This window comes from Ictidomys tridecemlineatus, unplaced genomic scaffold (assembly GCF_052094955.1).
Source record: "Ictidomys tridecemlineatus isolate mIctTri1 unplaced genomic scaffold, mIctTri1.hap1 Scaffold_87, whole genome shotgun sequence".
In the NCBI taxonomy this organism is placed as follows: Eukaryota; Metazoa; Chordata; class Mammalia; order Rodentia; family Sciuridae; genus Ictidomys; species Ictidomys tridecemlineatus.
Window position 1 is genome coordinate 961,670 of NW_027526114.1, and position 24,539 is coordinate 986,208.

General features: G+C 33.9%; 1 protein-coding gene across 1 annotated transcript in view; it reads right to left on the minus strand.

Moving 5' to 3' along the window:
* Positions 1-19,353: 19,353 nt before the first annotated feature.
* Positions 19,354-24,539, minus strand: part of LOC144374768 (geminin coiled-coil domain-containing protein 1-like) — a 98,690-nt gene continuing 93,504 nt past the window's right edge. The window contains exon 6 of the mRNA XM_078037506.1: positions 19,354-23,617. Coding sequence (XP_077893632.1) covers positions 23,258-23,617 — 360 coding nt within the window. The 3' untranslated portion in view covers positions 19,354-23,257. The remainder of the gene's footprint in view (positions 23,618-24,539) is intronic.

Here is a 24,539-nt window from a genome sequence, read left to right on the forward strand (position 1 = left end):
TAAGAGGTCAGTTCCATTTAGAAATGTTTAATCAATGAGAATTGATTTAAGAAATCACTTATGGTAACATGGGCAACATTCAAGAAAGTAACAAATGATAAGATTTCCCAGACACCAGCACCAGTGGAAACATTACCACTATTCTGTTGAAGAGGACCAGAAAGAGTCAGAGCAGTAGGAAGAGGCTGACATCATGAACTGAATGAATCATACCCAAAGTGAAGTGCCATAGAGGACAAGGAGAAAAAAATGCCCTGATTTTTCTCCTTTTGCCCTCTGTTCCTCTGTTTCCTTGCCAAACCCCGAAAGAAGACAGGACAGGGGAGCTCAGGCAACACAATCTTGAGTATCAGACTATTGGGGCACAGAGGAGAGCAATTGCAAGGTGAGACATTACTACCACAAGATGCAAATGACAACGAGGACAACCATGATGTTGGGGACAGGTAGATTTAGTGAGCCTTAATCTATGCTAAGGATTTCACCTCAACTTTATGAAGTCAGTTCTCTTATAATCCCTGTTATACAAATGGGGAAATTAAGGCAAAAAGAAACTAAGTTACTTGTCTTCCATGGTACACAGCCAGTAAGTACACTTTTTGTGGTACACAGCTAGTAAGTACTGCTCTGAGACACATGTTACATAGTATAACATAAAACTAGTGGGACCTTGTCTCAAAATGAAATTAAAAAGGCTGGAGATGTAGCTCAGTGGTAGACTGCTTGCCTAGCATGCAGAAGTTTTAGGGTTTGATCCCTAATACTATACCCCTTCTCCAATAAAATGGTTTCAAAAGAAATTACAAAGTTAGCCCCAAAAAGGCTTTGCTAACAAGCATTTTCAACTGAGAAATTCTAGTCTTTATTAGAGTTAAGCTCTGATTGTGACCTTATTTTTAACAGAGGGTCATGGTCTGTGCCATGTGTGAAATCCATGAAAGGTACCCCTAAGCCAACATGTGAGGCCCCTGAACTGAAATCTTGGCTTCACTTAGTGAATATCCTCACCTTCATCCCCCTATCCTCCAAGTACATACTGTCATGTTAGGTGGCAATAGTTAATATTCACTGGGCATTGGGCACATTTTGGGCACTGTGCAGAGTATAAGTTATGCTACTTCTCAATAAATCTATGAAATGAAAGGCAATTTTATATTTAAGAAATTGAGTTTTAAGGAGATTGAATGATGAAGCCACAAAAGTCCAGCTAGGAAGTTGTTCTGACACAAATGGTTTCACTCATGCTCTGAGTCTTTAAGCCACTAGTTCTCTGAGTATAGGAAACAGATGAAGATTATGAACCAGCCTAGAACTTTGGAAACATGGAAACACCCCTTGAAAAGCACAACAAAACTTACAAAAGAAGAAAAAGAAATCTGAAGCACTTTATAAATGTTAAATAAATTTAATCTGTATTTTATACATTTAACTATTCACCACATGGTACTCCATAAATATGTACATTTTTAATGTATTAAACACATTTGATAAATAATTAAATTTAAAAATAAGCTTTTACACAAAGAATAGTACCAGTTCAGATAGCTTTAAATCATTTAACCTAATTCAACAGAATTAATGATTGAAAGATGATAATTATTAAAATTTGAAAGCTTTTGATAATCAAAATATACTCTTTGAAATTGAAAAGGCAAGTCACAGACTGGAAAGAAGTATTTGCAATACAAACAACAAAACATGCACATCCAAAACATTAAGTCCTCTAATATATCCATTAAAAAGAAAGAAAACCTAATTTTAAAAAAATGAGAGAACTTGAAAAGACACCTCACAAAATATATGAAAATGGGAAAAAAAGCATATGAAAAAGTGACAAATGTGATTACTTATCAGGAAAATTCAAATTAAAAATACAAAGTACCACTCAAACAAAAGAGAAAATGCTAGTATTGGTAAGAATGTAGAGAAAGTATAACTGTTGCATACTGTTTTGGGGAGCCTAAATTTTCAATCATCTTTGAAAAAGCTGGTCATATACTAAAGCTCAACATATGACTAACCCAAAACCAAATGTCTGCCCATAGAAAAAGGTCATTACATCCACCTAGACATTAACAATGATATTTATAATCTTGATATGGAAACTAACCTCCAGTCCATCTATGATAGAGTGGGTATATTTTGAGCATCTTAGGTATGCAAATATATTTTTTTCAAGTGACATTTTATGAAATCAATTTAGATCAAATAACTCAGATGAAAATTTAGCATTATATTGAAGTATACTAAAAGTATAAAATTCATTCTGGACTTTGAAGACTGTATGAAAATAATTCAGAATAGTTCATATATAAAGTTGAATAAGTGCAGTAATAATAACATTTTATGTAAATTGTTTCAAATAAAATATATTATTAAATCAATTCATTTTTCATTCTTATCTTTTTAAATATTGCCACTGATACTTTAAAATTTCACATGTAGCTTATAATTCTGTTGCACAGTGTTGATATAATATGTTTTGTGACAATATTAAAGGACTGAAACTAATTGATTTGCAGAGATATCTTCACCCAGCCATTGAATAATATACTATTTCCTCCAGTGTTCATGTAATGTGTACCAAAATAAAATATATTCTGGGCCAAAAATTCACTCTCAATGTATATCCACATACTCAATGATATAAGGGTTACTTTCACACTGACAACACTGGAATTAAGCTAGAAATAAACACTGGAAGATAAATGGGGAATCCCCACATGTTTGACTGTTAACTGTTATACACATCAAAGACCAATGGGTCAAAGAGTGAAGCACAAAATAAATTAGAACATAGTTTTAACCAAATAAAAAACATTACATCAAAACTTGTGAGATATAGCCACAGTAGTCTTTAAAGGGAGATTTGTTCCATAACACATATACTGGGAAAATCAAAAGGTTGAAAATCAGTAATTTATTCTTTCTCAGGAAATCAAAAGAACAACATAGATCAAAGTCAAAGAAAGATTAATGGAGATAAGAGAATAATCAATGGAAATTAAAAAAAAAACACCAATAACAGATACAGTCAACAAAATCAAAGTTAATTTTTAAAAATAGAGATAAATATAATTTATAAACCACTGGAAAAAATGACTTTTTAAAAAGATAAAACTTGTGAGACATACCATAAAAGGATATTTTATTTATTTTAAAAGAACATTTTAAATCACATTATGTCAATTCGTTTTTTAAAGTATTAAGGTGGTTTTGTCTTACAAAATGTTAACTGTACAATGTTTTATATCATGCACATTTATCTGAAACTTCAAAAACTTGAAATTGTTCAATTGTGAATCAATTGATCTTTGCCATTGTTAAGGGCATCTTGTACATTCCCAGCAATCCTTTGGTGGCTTAATTTGAGATACTAATTTGTTTTGTGAAATATCTCCTTGAGTGTCTGCCTCATAATTCTTTTGACAAAATGTATAAAATAAAAAAAATAATTTCTTTTGCCACTTCATGAAACATAATTCTGTCTCTGTGTGTTTGCAAAAGTTTAAACTTCTTTATAGCTGATCAATGTTATAATCACAGATCCTGTTAAAACACATTTTTAAATGTTTTAGATATTTAATTTTGATTTTAAGTGATTAGACACTTCCCTTATAATGCAAGAAATTTATAATAGTTCAAATCTATTTTAGTTGTTCTTTGCAATAATCTTAACACAGTTTATCTTTACATACATTTTAACCTATGCACTGTACTATAATTAATATTTATTTAGATTGGTCTTTTGGACTGCTCTTTTTTTCTTTTCTGAAGCATTCTCTAAGATTTGGCTTTTTTGTTTTGCTTTTATTTTGTTGGTCTAAAATGTTTACATTCATTTTTTAAGGATATTTTGGCAAGATATAGAATTCTAGGTTGAGTTTTTCTTTCTTTCATTACTTTAAATATATCACTACTATTGTCTTATCTTCCATAGTCTCTTAGTCAAGTCAGCATTATTCTTATTGCTGTTCCCCTAATGGTCTTGTGTCTTATTTACTGGGACGGATTTTATATATTTTTTTCCATATTGTTTTGTTTTCTGCAGTTTTAATAGAATGTGACTAAAAGTGAGTTTGTATTTGTTTATTTTGCTTTGGCTATCATGAGCCCATGTTGATGTATCAACATATTTAGAAAATTCTCCACAAGTTCTTTTTAATAATTCTTCTGGTTCATCAATTTTCTTCTCCTTTTAATCTGAAATTCTGATTAGAATTTTTTTTGCAACCTCCCACATTCATTTTAATTGTGTGTGTGTGCGTGTGCGTGTGTGTGTGTGTGTATGTTGCATCCTTTCTTCTTTCTGTGTGTCAGTATGGAAATTTTCTTCAGACTTGTCTTCCATATCACAAATCCACCCCCACCTGGCCAGGAGCGGGCAGGGCTGCGGGCGGCCTGCAAGGGTGCAACGCCCCCAGTACTGCTGAGGCTCTAAAGAATCCGCGTCCCAGCCCGGGTTGCTACGCACACTGCTTCAGCAGGGCCAGCTGGCACAGCCGCCTTGCGCCAGCGGCTCGCCAGGCAGAGCAAACTGAAAGTGCAGGGAGCACAGGGCCTGGGGCCTGAGGAGCTGCCCTGTCGAAGCCTCCTCCCCCCACCCTGTGCCTCCGCCCCCCACCCCGGGCTTCCCCCGGCGGCCCCACCCCCGTTCCCAAACCCCTGGCGCTCACGTTCTGGCTGTGCTGGCGGGAGGCTGAGCAAGGCCCCAGTGGCTCTGAAGGGGCTAGAACCTGCCATGCTCTGTGGCTGACTGCAGGACCGCCGCGGGCTGTGCTCTCCAGCCGCCGGGCCGCGAAGCTCTGTGCCATTCCTGGGCACAGACCCTCGGTGGGGCGTTGGAGGGCAGCGAGGTGCTCCCAAGAATCGCAGGAGGCGCAGACTCGCTCCTCCATTCTCACCAGAGACCTCAGGGTCTGGGGCTTGACCCAGAGGTGCAGCGAGCCCCTCAGAGCGGCAGAAGATATTTGACTTTGAATATTTAATATTCAAGATTATGTTAAATGAAGAATAAGAAATTTGTGTCTTGAGTTTTAGAAAGCAGGTTGTGGATGTAGTAAGTGAAAAATTTCTGTGCTGGGAATTTAACCCAAGGCCTCATGCATGCTAGGCAAGTGCTCTGTCACTGAACTACATTCCCAGTTCATGGGCCACATTCAGCCCATTATCTATTTTGATATGGCCTGCAAGTTAAGACTGGTTTTTACATTTTTCGATGAAAAACAAAATCAAAAGAAGAATACTGGAGTTGTGGGTGTGGCTCAGTTTTGGAGTGCCTGCCTGGTATGTGCGAGGCACTGGGTTTGATTCTCAGTACCACATAAAATTAAAAAAATAAATAAATAAATAAAACTTAAAGTATTTTGTCCACCTTAAAAAAATAAAAATATAGAATGCTTTGTGTCATGTGAAAATTACAGGAAATTCGGGTTTCTGTGTGCATAAAGACAGTTTTATTGGAACCTAGCCATGCTCATTTGTTTATATATTGACTGTGGCGGTTTGGGGGTACAACAGCTGACTTGAGTAGTTACCATTGAGACCACATGGTCTGCAAAGCCTAAATATTTACTACTTGGCTCTTTATAGAAAAAGTTTGCTAGTTCTTGGTCTATTACACAGTCTGGGCTCATTAAGTACTTATTGAATATTATGAGCTGTAGCTACACCTTGTCCATTGAAGGTTTTGCAGGGAATAATTGCATTTATTTATTGAGAGAAAATTGATCACCTTGCCTTAGTATGAGTTTTTTTGACAGACCCCTATTGAGCCCAGTTATGATACTCTTACTATATCTAACTCTGAAGAATTCAGTTTCTGACAAAGTGTGTTATTAGATTCTATTCCTTTTTCAAAGAAGTATCCCAAGTAAGAGGTTGGAGCACAGCAAGAAAGAACATTTTTCTTTACTCAAATTTCAGTCTATCATGTATTTTGCACAAATATATATATTTGTTTTATATTTGTAAATACTGGATTTTGTATAGTAATATGTTACACAGATATCATGTGTAAGGTATGAGTTGTTGAAGTATTTATGTTGAAAAATTGGGGGATTTTTATGGAATATATTAACATATTAACATATTCCCTCACTTGATATTTATTGACCACCTATTATGTACAAATTTCACTACTGTTGTATTTGCGTTTAGGGTAAAAATGTTATATTCTTCCTTAAATAAAAGCTAAAATTGTAATTCAGGGGAAAAAAAGAACAAGACACAAATCCTTTCCCATGGTTTCAATAGTGCTATTAACACCATCAACTGAAAATTTAATTTCAATTATTTTATGTTTCATTTATAGAGGTTCAGTTTTACTCTTTTTATGAATTCCAGGCCTCTGCTCAAAATTTTTATCCTCTGTTCTATTGAACATACTAATCATAGTTATTTTAAAGTTCCTATCTGAATGCTCCAATAAGTGAATCACACAAGGGTCTCTTTTTATAGTCTGTTATTTTTCTTGGTTCTCATTCTGTTTCTGTTATATATCAGGCTTTGCACTTTTTTATCAGTTTCCACATTGTGTAGAAAATTTTGGAGAAACTCTTAAGATATGTATGGTGTGAAACTATTAAGACATGAACGGTGTGAAACTATTAAGACATGAATGGTGTGAAACTATTAAGACATGAATAGTGTGAAAATACATTGTGTACAACGACTGTCTTGAAAAATTGTGTTCTATATGTAAAATATGAAATGAATTGATTCTGTCATCACTATGAACAAATCAGGATAAATTAAAAAAAATTTAATTGAGGAAACTCTAAGTGCTGCTATATTTCTGGAAAAACAAAAAGGAAAGGTTGTGGGTTGTTTTTATTCTGACAGGCAGAGAGATACTATTAGATCATTTTAATCCTTGTCCTTCTGATGTAATAACTAAAAGCCTGAGTTTTTAAGTCACCCCAAATTTGTGGATCTTGAATAGTCATCTGCTTCCTAGCACTAGTCAGTTGCAAAAATCTATGCTTACATATTTAATCTTCCAGTCTATGCCTCCTACTAATCTTCTTGCATCTTAGATTTGAGTATATCAGATGACATCCCTGACTAGCAACAAATTTGTATACAGATTCCTTGTTCTTTCCTATGTGGCTTTTGACTCTGTGCAGCTGCTCTCGGTTGAACTCCTATTTATATCTCCTCTGTGCGGAGAACCTATTTTGTTTGGATTGCATTTACTCATAGCATGGTATAACTATCAAGTGTCCTCAGTATAAAGTTGTAACAATGTGGATCTTACTCTTAACTCTTTAAAGAATGCATTCCTTCAAATTTTTGCCAGCTCTAATGGTTCTCCAGTGCTGCCTTTATCATTTTTTTTGGCTTGGATTTTCTTCAGCTCTTATAATTTTTGTTAGCAGGTTAATCCAAGCAATATATGCTGCTCTGTCAAATATTCAGCAAACTCTAGTTTCCTTCTCCATAAAAAAGAGATACTCGGTGATGTCATGTTCACTTTTGTCTTAGAATTTTGTTCTTTCAGCTCCCTAGATTTCCAATCCAATATTTATTGATTTTTATTTTTATGTGATTTGTAGATTATTCAAAGAAATATCTAAACAATGTCATTGTAGTAAGAATCAAGACAACATGGTACTATCTAGATATATTTTGGTAATTGTGAATATGTATTATAAATGAAAAGTAACTCAAATTTAGAAAATATGTTTCTTGAATTTATGACAATTTTTATTCCTCCTCTGTTTCCCTATGTACCTGCTGGCATTTCGTAAGATTTAGGCTGTTATGGTAGATGAAAGGAATTTTAATGAGGTATGTGTTTATGAAATAAAGAGAGGTTTAATTTACACAAAAACTTTTACAATGAGCTGGGTATGGTAGTACACACCTGTAATCCAGGCTGCTCAGGAAGTTGAGGTAGGAAAATTGCAAGTTTGAGGCCAGCCTCAGCAACTTAGCAAGGCACTAAGTAACTTTACAAGACCCTACCACAAAATAAAAAATAAAAAAGGGCTGGAGATGTGTCTCAATGGTTAAGCATCCCTGAGTTCAATCCCTTGTAAAAACAAGTAAATAAAGGGCTGGGATTGTGGTTCAGTGGTAGTGACCACCTAGCATACATGAGGCACTGGGTTCAATCCTCAGCACCACAAAAATATAAAATAAAATATTGTGTTCACCTAAAACTAAGAAATAAACATTTTTTAAAAAATAAATAAATAAAAAATAAATATTTCACACTGAGAAAATAAATTATTACCCACAGAAGTCATAAGAAATATTTAGTAGAATATCTAAAAATATTCAAATATGACTTTAGTAAGGTCTCTGAATTAAAGGTGGATAGGGGCATCCCACACAGAGGATATACAAATAACTACTGAAAAAGTGCTCACAATCATTATTAGCACTTAAAAGACTTTGAGATATACACATCCCCAAAACATTTAAATGATTGTGTATTAATGTCAAAATAAAATACAAAAAATCAAGAAAAATAGCAACTGGAGCATCCGTACACTAAGTGGGAGTGTAATTGTAGCAGCTTTAGAAAACTGTCTGTTGGTATCAGCTAGAGTGCCACAAGGTACACCTGTGACCCAAATGTTCCATATAGACACACAGTCTGAAGAGAAATGTACTTATGTGTTCTCCAAAAGAGATGTGAAAGAACACTTATAATAGTACTGTTTGTGATAGCATAAAACAAGAAGCTCTCCAGATGGCCATTAAGATAAAAATGAACACATTTTTACTATGTTCACACACTGGAATAGTATGTAGCAATGATAATGGAAAACTACAAGTATGTTCATGTAAACATTTAGTTGAAATTCACAAATGTACTAATGTTCAAAGGAATACTAAATAATCACAAATAGCACACACCATATGATTCCATTTATACTAACATCAAAAACTAGCAGAACTAATCCACTCTGTTAGAAGAGAAGGTAATTTGTTTTAGTCAGCTCTTTTACTGCTGCAACTAAAAAATCTGACCAGAACAATTTTAGGGGAGGAAAAGTTTATTTGAGGGTTCCCAGTTTGGGAAGTCTCAGCCCATAGACACCAGGCTCCCTTCCTTAGGGCTCAGAATGAGACAGGATATCATGCTAGCAGAGGGAAAAAGCTAATGTGATGATCAGAAATCAGAGAGAGGTCTCCACTTTCCAGATACAAATATATACCTCAAATGCCCACCTCCTACAGACACACCCTACCTACCTGCCTTCAGTCACCACTCAGTTAATCCATATCAGCAGATTAATTCACTGATTGGGTTAAGACTTTCATGACCCAATCATTTCTCCTCTGAACTTCTTGCATTGTCTCACACATGTGCTTTTGGGGGATAACTCACATCCAAACCATAATTGTATTTTATTTGGGGGAAGCAATGAGAAGGAATCTGAGGGTGCTGGAATGTTCAGTTTCCTAACTTTGCATGTTGCTTACACAGGTATATGCATGTTTTGAATATATTGAAGAATTGTGATGTAAGCATTCTCTACATTTTGTTACATTTCAATTTAAAAAAAACTACAATAAAAACAAACAATAAGAAAAGCCCTCCCAAGCCTTGTGTGTCTTAATGTCCATTCAGCAATAAATGCCCCTTTTTCCTGCATCTTGCACCTATATTGGAATCTGTATTCTGAAGCCAATGCAATAAACTGAGCCTTCAGACAGAAAAAAAACATTCTTGGCATAGTTGGTTCTTGAAACACAGCTGGCCATGGGAATCAGCTTTGGATGTACAAACAGGAGCAAACAGAGCCTGAGGAAGAGCCATGGTCCAGGATAGATTATCCTTCCAAGAAATTTTTGCTGAATACAATTACCTGGTAAATATCTGATACCTGCTCAGAGAGTTCACATTGGAGGGAGAATGGAGATGATCATGCTTGACATAGCAAGATAAATTTCATCAAACCAATAAAGCAAAGTAATTCTAGTGGAAAAGACACCTTCATGTGAATGGATCTTTTTTAAGAAGTATTTTGGTCTCGGATTTTTATTTGTATTTAAACATGAGCATATTTAAACATCTTGCTCAAAGGGGAGAATATACAAGTAGGCCAGGGTTTTTGTGTTTAACAGGAATGGTGATGATGATAACTAATTCCTACTATGCATCAGAAACAGCACTAAGTGCTTTATATGCATCAATTATTTGAAATTTCAATAATATTATGAATACTATTTTTTTTCTGAAAAGAAAACTGAAGTTTGAAGAGAATATTTCCTCATGTTTTGTAAATGTCTATGTGTATTTGAGAAAATTTTATGTTACCCTCTTAGTATACATACTTTAGATGAATCTGCAACATGTACTAGAACAATCTATAATTAGATACACACAGGTTTATTTATGACTTACAGTTTCCTGGAAACTTGTTCTTTTATAACTGTTGAGCTTCTCAGTTTACCTTATGAAGGTTTTTGCCTGAAGTTTTTTTTTCTCCATATTAAAATGGCTACAGTGGTGTATTTGTTGATACTTTTATACTTCATATTTTTTACTGTATTTCTCTTATTTTTAGCCTCCCTCCATGGTTTTATTTCAGGTCCATCGATCCTGTATGTAATAGGATGGTATTTTATTGCATATAATTAGCTCTTTATTATGATTATCTTAGTTTATCAGATTTGGTGTTTTGATTATGTAATTTCTTATATGCACATATATTGAAATACTAATGTATTTAGAAATATTTCTATCAGGTTGTTTGTCTTTATTATCCTATTATGTATGATGTTTTTCTTGCCTACCTTTGGATTCATAAAATGTTTGTGTTCTCTTTTATTGCAACTATTTATTTTTAAGTGACAAAAGACATACATATTTATCAGGAATGTATACATCATGGAATGACTAAATCAAAATAATCATTGTATATAATTCACATTCTTATTTTTTGTGTTGAGATCATTTAAAATGTACTGTTGCCAATTGTCAATAATGCAATATATTGTTATTAACTATAGTCACCATGTTGTACAATAGAGTTCTTGAACCTATTCCTTCTCCCTATCTCTTATGAAAATTGTCTACCCCATGACTAATATCCCCCAACACTTACCTTCCAGTTCCTGGTAACAGTCATTGTTTTTTCTGCTTCTGAGTCCAGACTTTTTACATCCCATGTATAAGAGACATCAGGAAATAACTGTTTTTGTGCCTAGCTTATTAAACTTAGTATAGTGCCTTCCAGCCTCATCTATGTTGTCATAAAGGATAAATTTATTTCTTTTTTAAAAAATAGTGCAGATGGACACAATACCTTTATTTTATTTACTTATTTTTTATATGGTGCTGAGGATCAAACCCAGTGCCTCACATATTAGGTAAGCATTCTATCACGAAGGCACAACCAGACCCCTGATTGCCTTCTTTTTAAAAGCTTAATAGTTTTCTATAGTCTACATATACCACATCTTCTTTATTCATTTATCCTTTGATAAAGAATAAATTGATTACATATCTTGGCTTTGTGAACATAAGAATGCAGATGCTTAGACATCCTGATTTGATTTTCTCTGGATATATAACCAAGAAACAGATTGTTGGGTCGTTTGATAGTCTTATTTTGTAATTGGTTGAAAATTTTTCATTCTATATTTTTTTTAGTTTTGTTGATTTTATCTTTTTAAATAAACATCAGTGGAATGCATTACAATTCTTATTACACATATAGAGTACAATTTTTCATATCTTTGTATATAGAATATGTTCACACCTATTCATGCCTTTATGCATGTACTTCGTTGGTTGTATTTTTTGGCATTACAATTCTTTTTACACATATATACCACAATTTTTTATAGCTATATATAAAGTATGTTGACACCCAATTTGAGTCTTCATACATATACTTTGGATAATGATGTCCATCACATTTCACTACCCTTGCTAATCTTCTGCCCCCTCCCTTTCCCTCCCACCCAATTCCCTACCTAGAATTCATCTAATCCTCCCATGCTCCTCATCCCTACCCCGCTCTGAGTCAGCCTCCTTATATTAGATAAAACTTTCAGCATTTGTTTTGGGGGGATTGGCTAACTTTGGTTAGAATTTTCTTCTCCAACTGTGTCCATTTACATGCAAGTGACATGATTTTATTCTCTTTTAATGCTGAGTAAAATTCCATTGTGTATATATGCCACATTTTTGTTATCCATTCATCCACTAAAGAGCATCTAGTTTTGCTCCACAGTTTAGCTATTGTGAATTGTGCTTCTATGAATATTGATGTGGCTGTGTCCCTATAGTATACTGTTTTAAAGTCCTTTGGGTATAGTCCAGGGAAAGGGATACCTGGGTTAAATGGTGGCTCCATTCCCAGATTTCCAAGAAATCTCCATACTGCTTTTCATATTGGATGTACCAATTTGCAGTCCCAACAGCAATGTATGAATGTACCTTTTCCCCCATATCCTCACCAACACTTATTGTTATTTGTCTTGTTTGTCTTAATAGTAGATGCCATTCTGACTGGAGTTTTGATTTGCATTTCTCTGATTGCTAGATATGATGATAATTTTTACATATATTTGTTGGTTGATTGTATATCCTCTTCCAAGAAGTGTCTGTTCTGGTCCTTGGCCCATTTGGTGATTGTGTTATTTGTTTTTTCAGTGGTTAGCGTTTTGAGTTCTCTATATACCTTAGAGATTAATGCTCTATCCGATGTGTGAGGATTAAAAATTTGCTCCCAGAATGTGGGCTCTCTATTAACTTCACAGATTGTTTCTTTTGCTGAGAAAATACTTCTTAGTTTGATTCCATCCCATTTTTTGATTCTTGGTTTTAATTCTTGTGCTATAGAAGTCTTATTAAGGAAGTTGGGGCCTAATCCTACATGATGAAGATTAGGGCCTACTTTTTCTTTGTTAGACACAGAGTCTCTGGTATAATTCCTATGTCCTTGATCCATTTTAAGTTTTGTGCATGGTGAGAGATAGGTATTTAATTTTGTTTTGTTGCATATGGATTTCCAGTTTTCTCAGCACCATTTATTGAAGATACTATCTTTTTTCCAGTGAATGTTTTTGGCACCTTTATCTAATATAAAATAATTGTAATTTTGTGGGTTAGTCTCTGTGCCCTCTATTCTGTACTATTATTCTACTGGTCTTTTATGGTGCCAATACCATACTGTTTTTGTTACTATTGCTCTGTAATATAGTTTAATGTCTGGTATAGTGATGCCACCTGCTTCAGTCTTCATGCTAAGGATTGTTTTAGCTAAATTTTGGATCTCTTATCCTTCCAGATAAATTTCATGATTGCTTTGTCTATTTCTATGAGGATTGCCATTGGGATTTTGATCAGATTGCATAATGGCTATATTAATTTACATTATACACCAAAGGTGTGCAAAATATTTTTTCCCCACATCTTCTATAACATTTGTTATCTGCTCCATAAGGGGTATACTATCAAGAATAAAAGTGATATCTCATTGTGGTTTAAAAATGCATTTTTCTCTAATGACTCATGTTGAGCATTTTATCATATGCCTCTTGGCCACTTATGTCTCTTCTTTTGAGAAATATCAATTCAGATCCTTGCTACTAAGTTATGTGGTTATATTTTTATATTGACATATGTGAGAATGACAAACTTCCCTCATTCCATAGGTTGTCTGTTCATTTTGTTGATTGTTTCCTCGCCTGTAGAGAGTTTTAGTTTGTTGTAATTCTATTTTTCCACTTTTTAAATTTTATTACCTTTGCCTTGGGGATTATATAAAAATAAAAAAAGTATTAAAAAAATTGCTTGAACTATTTTCATGGAGATTTTCCACTGCATTTTCTGCTATTGGTTTTATAGTTTTAGGTATTATGTTTAAAGTCTTAACCTATTTTGAATGGATCTTTTTGTGAGATAAAAATGCAAATACAATTACATTCTTCTTCATGTGATATCTGGTGTACCAACACCTCTTAGTACAGAAATTGTCCTGGTTCCATTAAGTGTTCTTACCACCTTTGTCAAAAAAAGTTGGCTCTAAGTCCCTGGGTTTATTTCTGAGCTCTCTATTCTGTTCTATTGGTTCATTCATCATCTATTTTTGTGCCAGTACCATGCTATTTGGGTGCCTAAAGCTTTATAGTATGTTTTGAAGTCAGGTAGTTTAATGCCTCCAGCTTTGTTCATTTTTTTTTTCAAGATTATTTTCACTATGCTTGGTCTTTTATGAATCTGCACTAATTTTAGAATTTTTAAAAATATTTCCGTGAAAATGTCATCAGGATTTTGATAGGGTTTTCTTTAAATCTGCAAATTACTTTGGTCAGTATAAACATTTTAACACTAGTAATTTTTCTAATCCATAAATATAGAATATGTTTCAATTTATTTGTCTTCCTCAGCTTCTTTCACCGATGTTTTATGATTTTCAGTGTGATGACATTTGCCTTCTTAAATTTATTTCTAACTATTTTCTTTTGTGGCCACTATAAATGTGATTGCTTTGTTGTTAACTCTTTCAGTTTCCTATTAGTATATAGAAATTCTCCAGACTTCTTTGTGTTGACTTTATATTCAGCAACTTTACTGATTGATTTTTAATATTTTTTTGTGGATTCTTTAGAATTTTATAAAAATAAAATTATGTTCTCTGTAAATAGAGAATGTTCATCTCCTTCTTTTTCCAGACTAGGTGCCTTGTATCTCCTTCTTTTGCCCAGTGGTTCTGGCTAGAACCACTCTCTCTCTCTCTCTCTCTCTCTCTCTCTCTCTCGGCTTCATAGCCATAGGTTGCATTCCTTTTGTTATTTTTATAGTTTGAAATTTAAATTTATATATGTCAGATACCAGATAGCACACTCAAATTAGACATCTGAATTTGAAGATATTTTAGTAATACAAATATATACAGGGGCTGGAGCTGTGGCTCAGCAGTAGAGGGCTTGCCTCACACATGCAAAGCACTGGGTTAGATCCACAGCACCACATACAAATAAATAAATGAAATAAAGGTATTGTATTCATTAAAAATATTATTTACAAAGATGTAGGCAGCAGCTTGTAGATAAGCTATTAGGACAATGTTAACCCCAGCAGAAGCAACAGCAGTGGTGTCACTCCCTCAAGATCTGCAGGGAGATTGGAATATGAGTCCCAGAACTGGGACAGGTCTGAGATAGAGGAGCTGTGTCTACCACTGATCTTCTAATGAGGGCTCTTGCCTTCTATCTCAAATTTCTAATGTGGGCTCCACGGGTATCATCTTGAAGCCCAAAGTGAAATATGTATCTAAAGTGCATACAGATGATAGCCAACTCAATCTTTAGTGTGATATTTTTTAACAAATTTTATAATCAATGAGTATTTATCTCCTCTTTCTTACCACAACAAAAATTTTAATACAGTTTAATGACTCGCTAAAAATTGCTCTCCACCTCCCTGATTTTGTTATTATTTTAAGAATTTTAATTTTAAGTTAACAAAAATTCGTGATTAATTAGGTAGTCAGTAGTTACTTGTACTTACTTTCTGATATATGTAATCAATTACTGTATTCAACAGTAATTGTATCTCAAATCTGTATTGAGTATTCTGTATCTCACATCTCCCATTTGAGTTAACTTTTAATCTTGATGAAATAATTCTCTAATAATACTTTCCATGAGTGATGATGGTTGGAAAACCATCATAGTATTTGCTTTGTCTCACATTGGAGTGACAGTTTGGTTAAATATAAAATTTAGATCAATACTTCTATCTCTTGTACTTTGAAAATATGATTCCATTGTTTTCTAACCTGTGTTGTTGTTGATAAGAAACTGTTCACCTCTGTCTTTCCTTTGCACATAATCTGTTTCTACCATGTGGTAATTTTTAAGATTATTCTCTTTCTCTTTGATGATCTCCATTTTCACTAAGATGTGCTTATGTATGGATTTATCTTTATTGATTCTACATTCTATTCAGAATTCAATCTTTAATTCTAAAATTGACAATTATCTTTTCAGGTATCAATTCTCCGCTATTCTCTCCATTTGGGGGGAAATTCTATACAGAAATATTGATGTCTTTTTTGGCTTTGAGTTTTAGTCAACTTTTTATCACTGTAACCAAAAGACCCAATGAAAACAACTTAGAGGAGGAAAAGTTTATTTTGGCTCACAGTTTCAGATATTCAGCCCATGGTCAGCCAACTCCATTACTCTAGGCCAACATGAAGCAGATCAATATGGAATACGGCTACCTAGTTCAAGACAGGAAGCAAAGGAAGAACTCTGCTCATCAGAGACAAAATATAAACCCCAAAGTCATTTCCTTAGTGACCTAACTCCTCTATTCACATCCTATCCAGCTAATTCTGCAAATGGATTAATCCACTGTTTAGAGTACATCTATCATAAGGGTTTTTTTCCTTTTTACTAATTACTGTACTAGAACCAGTATAAATAATAAAATACAAAAGATTTATATGATATGAAGAGAAACAAGACTCTAATGGAAACTGTATAAATAAGCATGAGAGATGATGCTTTATTTCAAGGATAAAACTAACATGTGTAAGTTACTGTTCTTGCCCTTTTGGACTCAGTATATGTTACCTCCATTTGTATTTACAGAACATCCAAAGAAGCAGAAGTGTGTCTCATTATACAGAAACTTCTGCTGAATTCCCAGAATACATGCTTTATTTTATAAAATGCTACCCTGCAGCCACCTGGGCTAGTTTTCATTTCCCCAATAGGCCCTATACCTTTTCTTCTATTTTTCCTTCTACCTCTATCTGTGTTTGTTGCCAGTATAATTTGATGAATGTCTCTAACTTCATGTCATCAATGAATCCTTTCCTAGTTTCTCTCTACTTATCAACCTTTTAGACACGGACTACAGTCCCTAAAATATAAGATCACACTTTGAACAAAAAAGGAAAATATTGAGTATTCATTTAACTGAGTCAGTAGAAATAATTTACAGTAGAAATAGCTGTAAATTATTTTGGAATGCTATATTTTATGAAGTATGAAGTTTTTCATTTGAGAATTTAAAATGTATATTTTACTCTGTGAAGGTTAAGGATATATGACAGAATCTGAATTCATTCTGTATTGTTTCAAAAAAAGGAGTATGTTAATTAAAATGATTGTCTAACTTCTGAGTGAGGACAATAAGATGGACTTGGTGGGACTAGTGGTAGTCCTTAAAAGAAAAGGAAGAAAAGGCTAAGTCTCTGGCAATATGGGCTCTAATTCTCAATGGAGGCTAGGATGACAGCTATACTCCCAGCTCTACCAGGTAGGTGGGGCCATGGGCGGTCCTGTACAGATGTCACTTTCAGATTGCATCTGGAATGATCTCCCCTGTGAGCCAGGGATGGAGGGAGGATGACATTGTGGCTTCTGTGAAGTGGCAAATCTCAGGAGACAAAAATGAAAGGAGGACATGTTTGGAACTTTTGCCTCATTGTGTCCAGGTGTTCTGGTTTCTCACAGCACGTTCATTAAAGAGCTTCTCTTATTCTCAGATTCACTGCAACTGGAGGGCTCTGGGGTAACATTACCTTCAAAAAATTCCTGAGAGATCTGGACCTTATCCCAGGGGGACTATCCTTTTGGTGTTAAAGACTCTTTTGAAGTGAGAAATTACCTTGAAATACTTTCTCTGCCTTTTTGTTTCAGATTATAAACCTTGGATAGAGATGAGAGGGAAAATCTGCTGTGTACCTGAAAGTTACCATTTAACTCCTGATTTCCAAAAAGAGAAGATAGAATATCCATGGCATGTCTGTACCAGTGGGTTCACCATTTTATATATCATGATTTTACTTTCCCCTTGTGTTAAATCTAAAAGGATTGACTGGGAAGGCAGTAATGCCATCACCTGAAGAAGTACATAAAGTCTATTTCCTATGATGAGAGGAAGAGAATCTTCACAAGGATTGCTTATACATAGCTACTCTAGGCATGAATATTAGCAGTAATATTTGGAAAAGAATTTCTCTTTTTGCCTTTAAGAAGCATATGATAATACTTTTGACCATGATGCCTTTTCATGCTTTGCCACCCCACTCTTAGTCATCCCAATTTTTGAAATGGGCTTCAAATTACACACTACTTTATTTCAAAATGATGGAAGGTGAATTAGGTCTCTTGTGAAAAATGTCTGTTAGCAATGATGGAATTTTTAAGCTATGAAATAGACCTCCAATGACAGTAAAATAAAGATTTAAGAACCCCTGTATACTTGCAGGGCCTCTATATCTGAAGCCTGTAATACACTGTAATAGCCAATGGCCTATAAGTATGTTTATTGGTCCCCAAAATGATTATTATGTCTTATAGTAGAAAGAGCATTAGATCTAAAGTCAATGCCAGAGCTTTTCTTAGGCTTTGCCTATTTATTATTTATTACCTGCACAGCACTTCAGACCAGGTTTTTTATCTTTCAAATGAAATTCACACCATCTAATTCATCCTGATGATCTGTGTTTAATAATCTGTATTGACTACATTCATATTCAAAAGTTATTTAGAGCGAGCAAGGTTTAAGCACTATTCTCTAGGGAAAAAAAAAACTCAAACAGCCCTGTAAAAAAAAAAACTGAATAAAATCAGTGTTATCCATCAATGATACCAAAAGAATGTCCTAATAGAAAGGGTTCATGGCCTGATATGCAAATCCCAAAGCATTTTCTCCCCTTTACTGTTAACATAGTCTAGATAATGGCCTTATGGAAATCCTGCTCATAATTCTCACATGCAGATAATCCAATATGTTTACAACTCTCCATGGCATAAGTGAGACCAGTCTGGAACCTTTAACTCAAGTTTTACTCATTTAACAGGATTATAAATTGGAAGAATAAGGATAATGTCCAAAAATAGAAAATATTTTATGAGATGTAGCTTCTTTTTCAAACTCACAGAGCTGGTTTCGTTATTACTTTTGTGTGCTTTTATTTTTATCACCATTCAAGAATACATCCCCAAATACCACCTCCCTTGAAATCCCAAACCAGATTCTTGACAGTATGCTTTGGATATATAGAATCAACCATATTTCATACTTGCATTGTGGACGTTTTCATTATGAGAGCCTATTACACCCTTGCTTTAATCAATCATGTTGAAGTTGTTTCTCTCATTTATACATAAGTTAGTTTTAATACATATATCCTTCTTATATAACATCATCTTTATATCATCAGCAGAGCTTCACACCAGCTATATCTATTGAATAATTGCCTCAGTTATTAATCATACTACTATCTCACACGTTTGTAAATTGAAATACAGTTATTTTTATGACATAGGATTTATAGGAGAAACAAAACCTTTTTTTTAGTTCATTGCTCCATTCACTGAAAACATGTTTTCAAATTAAGGGCTGAACATAAAATTAAATGACTTGTCATTTATTTATTAGTCATAAGTTCATTACAAAATTGACTTCCATAATTTAAAAAAGTTAAAATCAAAAAGAAACATATCATCTAAGTGCTTATTATTAAGTGTTGAATTATATTTTACATTTGCAGAATATCCAATATAAGGATTAAAATTGAATGTTTATGTTAATGTAACAAAAAGGTAGATAAAAATATGAAAAAAATTGTTAATAAATATAATCATACCATAAACTTCTAACATGAAAACCAAATATATGTTGTTTTATTTAAAAAAATTAAAATTAGGCATTTGCTATTTAACCATATGTGAATCTTTTGGTAAACTGAAACAAATATCTAATTGTATACCTGAACTTTACAGGCAAAAAATTATACATTTAAAAAGTTATCAGTGGATGGCCAAGTGTCAGGTGCATACTTGTAATTCCAGTGGCACCCGAGGCTGAGGCAGTTTAAAGCCAGCATCAGCAAATTAGCCAGGCCCTAAGCAACTCAGTATGATCCTGTCTCTAAACAAAATATTTTAAAAAGGCTAAGGATGTGGCTTAGTGGACAAGCATGCCTGGATTCAATCCCTAGTACAAAATAAAAGTAGTTATCAGTAAATGTACTAACTATATTTTCTGCTATACCTGTGGTACTTCGATTTATTGTTGAATCCATTTGTCATATTTAAAAACATATTTTGCTTTCTTCAATTACATCAAGTACATTAAAGTCTTTTTATTTATACACATCCTTTAATCTTTTCAAAATTATAGTTTAACATCACTGCAATTTTAAGTAATCCTACTTATTAAACATCACCTATAGAATTGAGACTTTCCAATTGTCCATATTTTCCAGATACTTGTAAGACACAGGATTGTTTCAAGAGTATCAGAAGACATTGGAAGTGTCATCAAATTTTTAAAAATTGAATTCTAATTTTTCTGTGAGATTACGTAAGAGAGTGCTGTACTCCTAAGGCATTTGACTCTTCAGGCCACCTAACATGGGAAAAATCATTAATGTATCCTAGAGGAGAGAAGGAACCATTAAATTCTGAGGATATTAATGTGGCCATATCATATATCATACAAAAGAGATTCAAAAATTGTGGTCACAAAAATCCAGGAGAAAAAAGTCCATTATTAAAAATGTTATGCACAATATAAAATTATTCATCATAATCACAAAGGTATTTAGTTTCATTTCCCACTTTATCTTAATAAAATATTAACTGGTATACTGGAAATGCATGATAAAACTATAAAAGTTAGAACATATATTTAAGTGAAATGAATTTCCAATTTCTCAAACATTAACAAAATAATTTTGTATACATTATTCAAATGAATATCAAATGTTTGTAAATATAATTGCAAACATATTTGGTAATTTTCTTCCATACTATCATTCATGATATGAGTTAGAAGAAATCATAATTTGCCACATAAATGTCCTATAGTTTCTTTAACCAGGCTGAAACCAAGTTTTATTTAAAAGCTTTCAAAAGCTTTGATATTTTTGATGACTTTTTTATGCACCAAATGCACTGTGAGAAGCCTGGGTGTTTCCTCATGGTAATTAACATATAACATGGCACAAGGATATTGCAAAATAAATATGTGTTAACTGGTAAATTTTGTTTTACAGCTTGAGTATAAGAGTTTTTAAATAGTTCCATTGCTTACTCAATTCCTTGTGTAGCAAAGTATAATCAATTCTAATTAAATTTGTTATTCTAGAGATAAATTTCACCCACAAGAGGCATAGATACAAGAATGTAAAAGGCACTTTTGTGTTTGGGGGGCATGGGGGGAGTAGAACGTATTCTATCTCTTCCTTAGTTTTAAAATACTCCTGAGAATAATATTAATTACTAATTTGTATTCCCCTTCATGAATTATAAAGAAAACTATAGGTAATAAAGTTTTATAAAATAGATATTTGCTCACACAATGTACATAAAGCAATGATCAAACACAAAAGAAATGTCTTGGTTACAAAGAATTCCAAATAGCACACACAAAGAAGTTGATTGTGCAAAGTGAAGTATTGAGAGGAGAATAGAAAGAGATAGATGGAGATGGCTTTCAACCCGGTGAATTTAATCATGTTGCCAAAAAAGCATAGGTGCCCGACGTTGATGCATAATTTATTCTGGGAACAATAGAGAGCTTGAAGGATAGAAAGGAAGGAAACAGTTAAGACTACCAAAAATATTCTTAAAAATTTAGGGAAGAAGAGATCTTTGATATCATGCTTGCATTCAATCTATTCACATTTACTTACAAATTAAAATGTATCTTTTTTTAGATAGAGGTTACTCTCACACAGACTGAATCAACCTGCAAAGTGGGCTCATACTGGAAAAAAGAATCCTGTGATAAGAGAAATGATTTCTAATGCTCATTATAAATGTCTCATATTTATTTTTCTATTTTTTTCCATTGCAAATAAAGTTCACCGTACCTAGCATATGCAGTACCTATCTAAGGGAAAAACGGCCTTGAATGACCAAATAAAAATAAAGCTGATAGGATCCAGCCTTCATTCATAGAATGTTAGAAGTTATCTAATCAAGTCCTGTATTCCACAGCTGGAAAAATTGAATTTTCACGCAAGGGAAATAGCTTTCTCAGGGATGACAGCAGATGAATGGCTCTAGGTCTCATGAATGTGGGCACAGGGCCCAAACTGCTCACATTTTATCACCATTCTAAATTACAATGCCTGTCACAAAGTGAGCATGAGGTATTCTGTAGATATTTTAGGTGAATTGCATGAATACATGACTGACAGAAGGAATGAGTGTGACACTGTCAGTGCTGGGCTAGTGATCAGTTTGCCAGCATCTGTACAGTTTAAGATGATGATTTGTTGTGTAATAGTTCCTCAAAAATATCATTTTTGAGTTATGTCAGTTAAAGAAACAATGGCCAGATACCAATGGAAGCAGGTATTGGGACATTCTGAAGTAATAATTCTTTTTAACTTTTGTCATTTTTCAGTGGTATTGCTTATCAGTGGAGTCACAGCTGTCTTAGAGATGTTTTGCTAAAGCCATCCTGCAACACTTGACTCTTAAGCTGCTCTGGACATACTGTTACTTATATCCACAATACTTCTTCAGCAGTGGTGATGGGCAGACACTTGATTTTACCCTACCTCTAGCAATTTAAACAACCAGGAGGAAGTAGTTGAAACAACAATAGGGCTCATTCTAAAGGCAATTTTCAGAAATAAAGAAATGTAGAAGAGGGAGAGAAATAAAGACCATACATATTTAAACTACTTGATAAGAGAACAAAAGGTGTTAAACAGGTCATGATAAGCAAAGTATATCTAGTTCTTGAAGAAATCTACAAAAGATTGGAAAACACCTTCTCAAGTACAGGGCAAAGAGAAGAAGTTGATAGCAGACATTGATGTGCAAACTAGTCAAGTTCAGGTGGAGGAAGAGCATATACCTCTCATATGGATTCTTGGAAGCTATTCCCTACAAATTTAAGTGGTAGTTGAGAGTAACATTTAAAGTGGCTAAAGATTGTCTGGGCAATAGCTTCTATGCTCCACATAGTCAGGTTCAAGTGCAAGAGAGATCTTTGTAAAAGAGTTCCTGGCAGTGCTCTGTGATACAAGAGGGGTCACTAAGGCTGTTTAGGGACCCAGGTAAACTTCCAGCCTCCTTCTTCATCTCTACACACAAAGGCTTGTTCCTGGTGGAAAGAATGAGTTTTGACATTACAGTGAGGACTCAGGGATGTGTAAAATGTCATCTCTTTCTTGTTGGGTGACACATCAGCTGGATGATAAGGAAGTGTTTGCACCTCTGTTGGGGGATTTGAAAGTTGAGAAAAGTAGTGGAAGTCTTCCCCATGGCTGGCAGTGCTGTGCAGGGGGGTTGTTCTTTAACCTCCATAGTTGATTGGCACATCCTCTCTGTGGACATTTTCATAATCAATGGCATCACTCGGAAAATGGGAGTATGTGCTAGTCACTATTCTGGGATGAGAGGAGAGGGCACTGTAGTTAGCTGATGAGGTGTCATCAATGGTGTTGAGGTCTTTCAATCCAAGTGTTTGTAGCACCCAGGGATCACCATGGGGCCCAGGTGGTTTTTCACAGTTAGCAAACTCACAAGAGAGGTTTCTCTTGGCATTTTTAGGATGGGGGATCTCAGCAGGAGAGTATCCCTGCTCTTTGTGTTTCCTCTTCCCCTTTCTGAATTTTCCACACACTTTGGAGAACTCATCTGATGACAACAATTTCTGAAGAAGTGACATTTGAAAATTATACTTCCTTTAAATATCTACTAGTTACCCTCATTCTTTAGAAAAATAGGTTAAATTTCTAATATTTTTTCACATACAAGTAAAATGGATTAGATTAGTGTCTGTTACTAAAGTAAAATCCATGATAACATCTTATTTCTTAGGAACCTGAATTCATTTCTTACTCTCAGTTTGAAACTTGAAAAAAGCAGATCATGTCTTGAAGATTTCAAATCAGAGAAGTAATAATTTTTACAAAAATGACAATAAAAGCAATTGTTTATTGAATTATCACTGATAAAATAAACAAATTATTATTTGATATAATTTATGAATAGTTCATCACATGCACTATTTCTTTGGATATAGATACTGTTAAAATCTCCATTAATGAGGAAACTAAGACACAGACATTTTTGTGACTTGCTAAGTATCCCTTAGCGTAGAATTAAACCTAAGTTATCTGAATATAGACAGAACTCTTGTTTAAACACTATACAACATTCCTTATGTTATTTCATTAACTTTCAAAGCAATCCCTTGAAAAAAGTTGTTATTTTAAATCTTGGAGAACTGAGGTCAAGAAAGGTAAAGCTAATTAATGTCATTTAATAATTTAATAATGTCTTTTTCAAGGAATGGTGGCTAGAGTTAGAAGCCAATGCTAGCCCTTTATTTATGAAAGCTTACTATACAGTAAAGTAGTCAAATCTAGTATCTTTTCTTCTCTCAACTGTTAGATTCAGTATAAGCAGCAGACACATAATCAATTTAGATTACATAATATCAAATAATAGTTTCTCTAAGAGTAAAGTAAAAATTGGTCATAGAAGCAAACACATACTAGGAAAAACACAAAACTAAAGAAAAAAGAACACAAAGAGACTATAGGCAAGCTATCTTTGAGTTCGAAATAGCT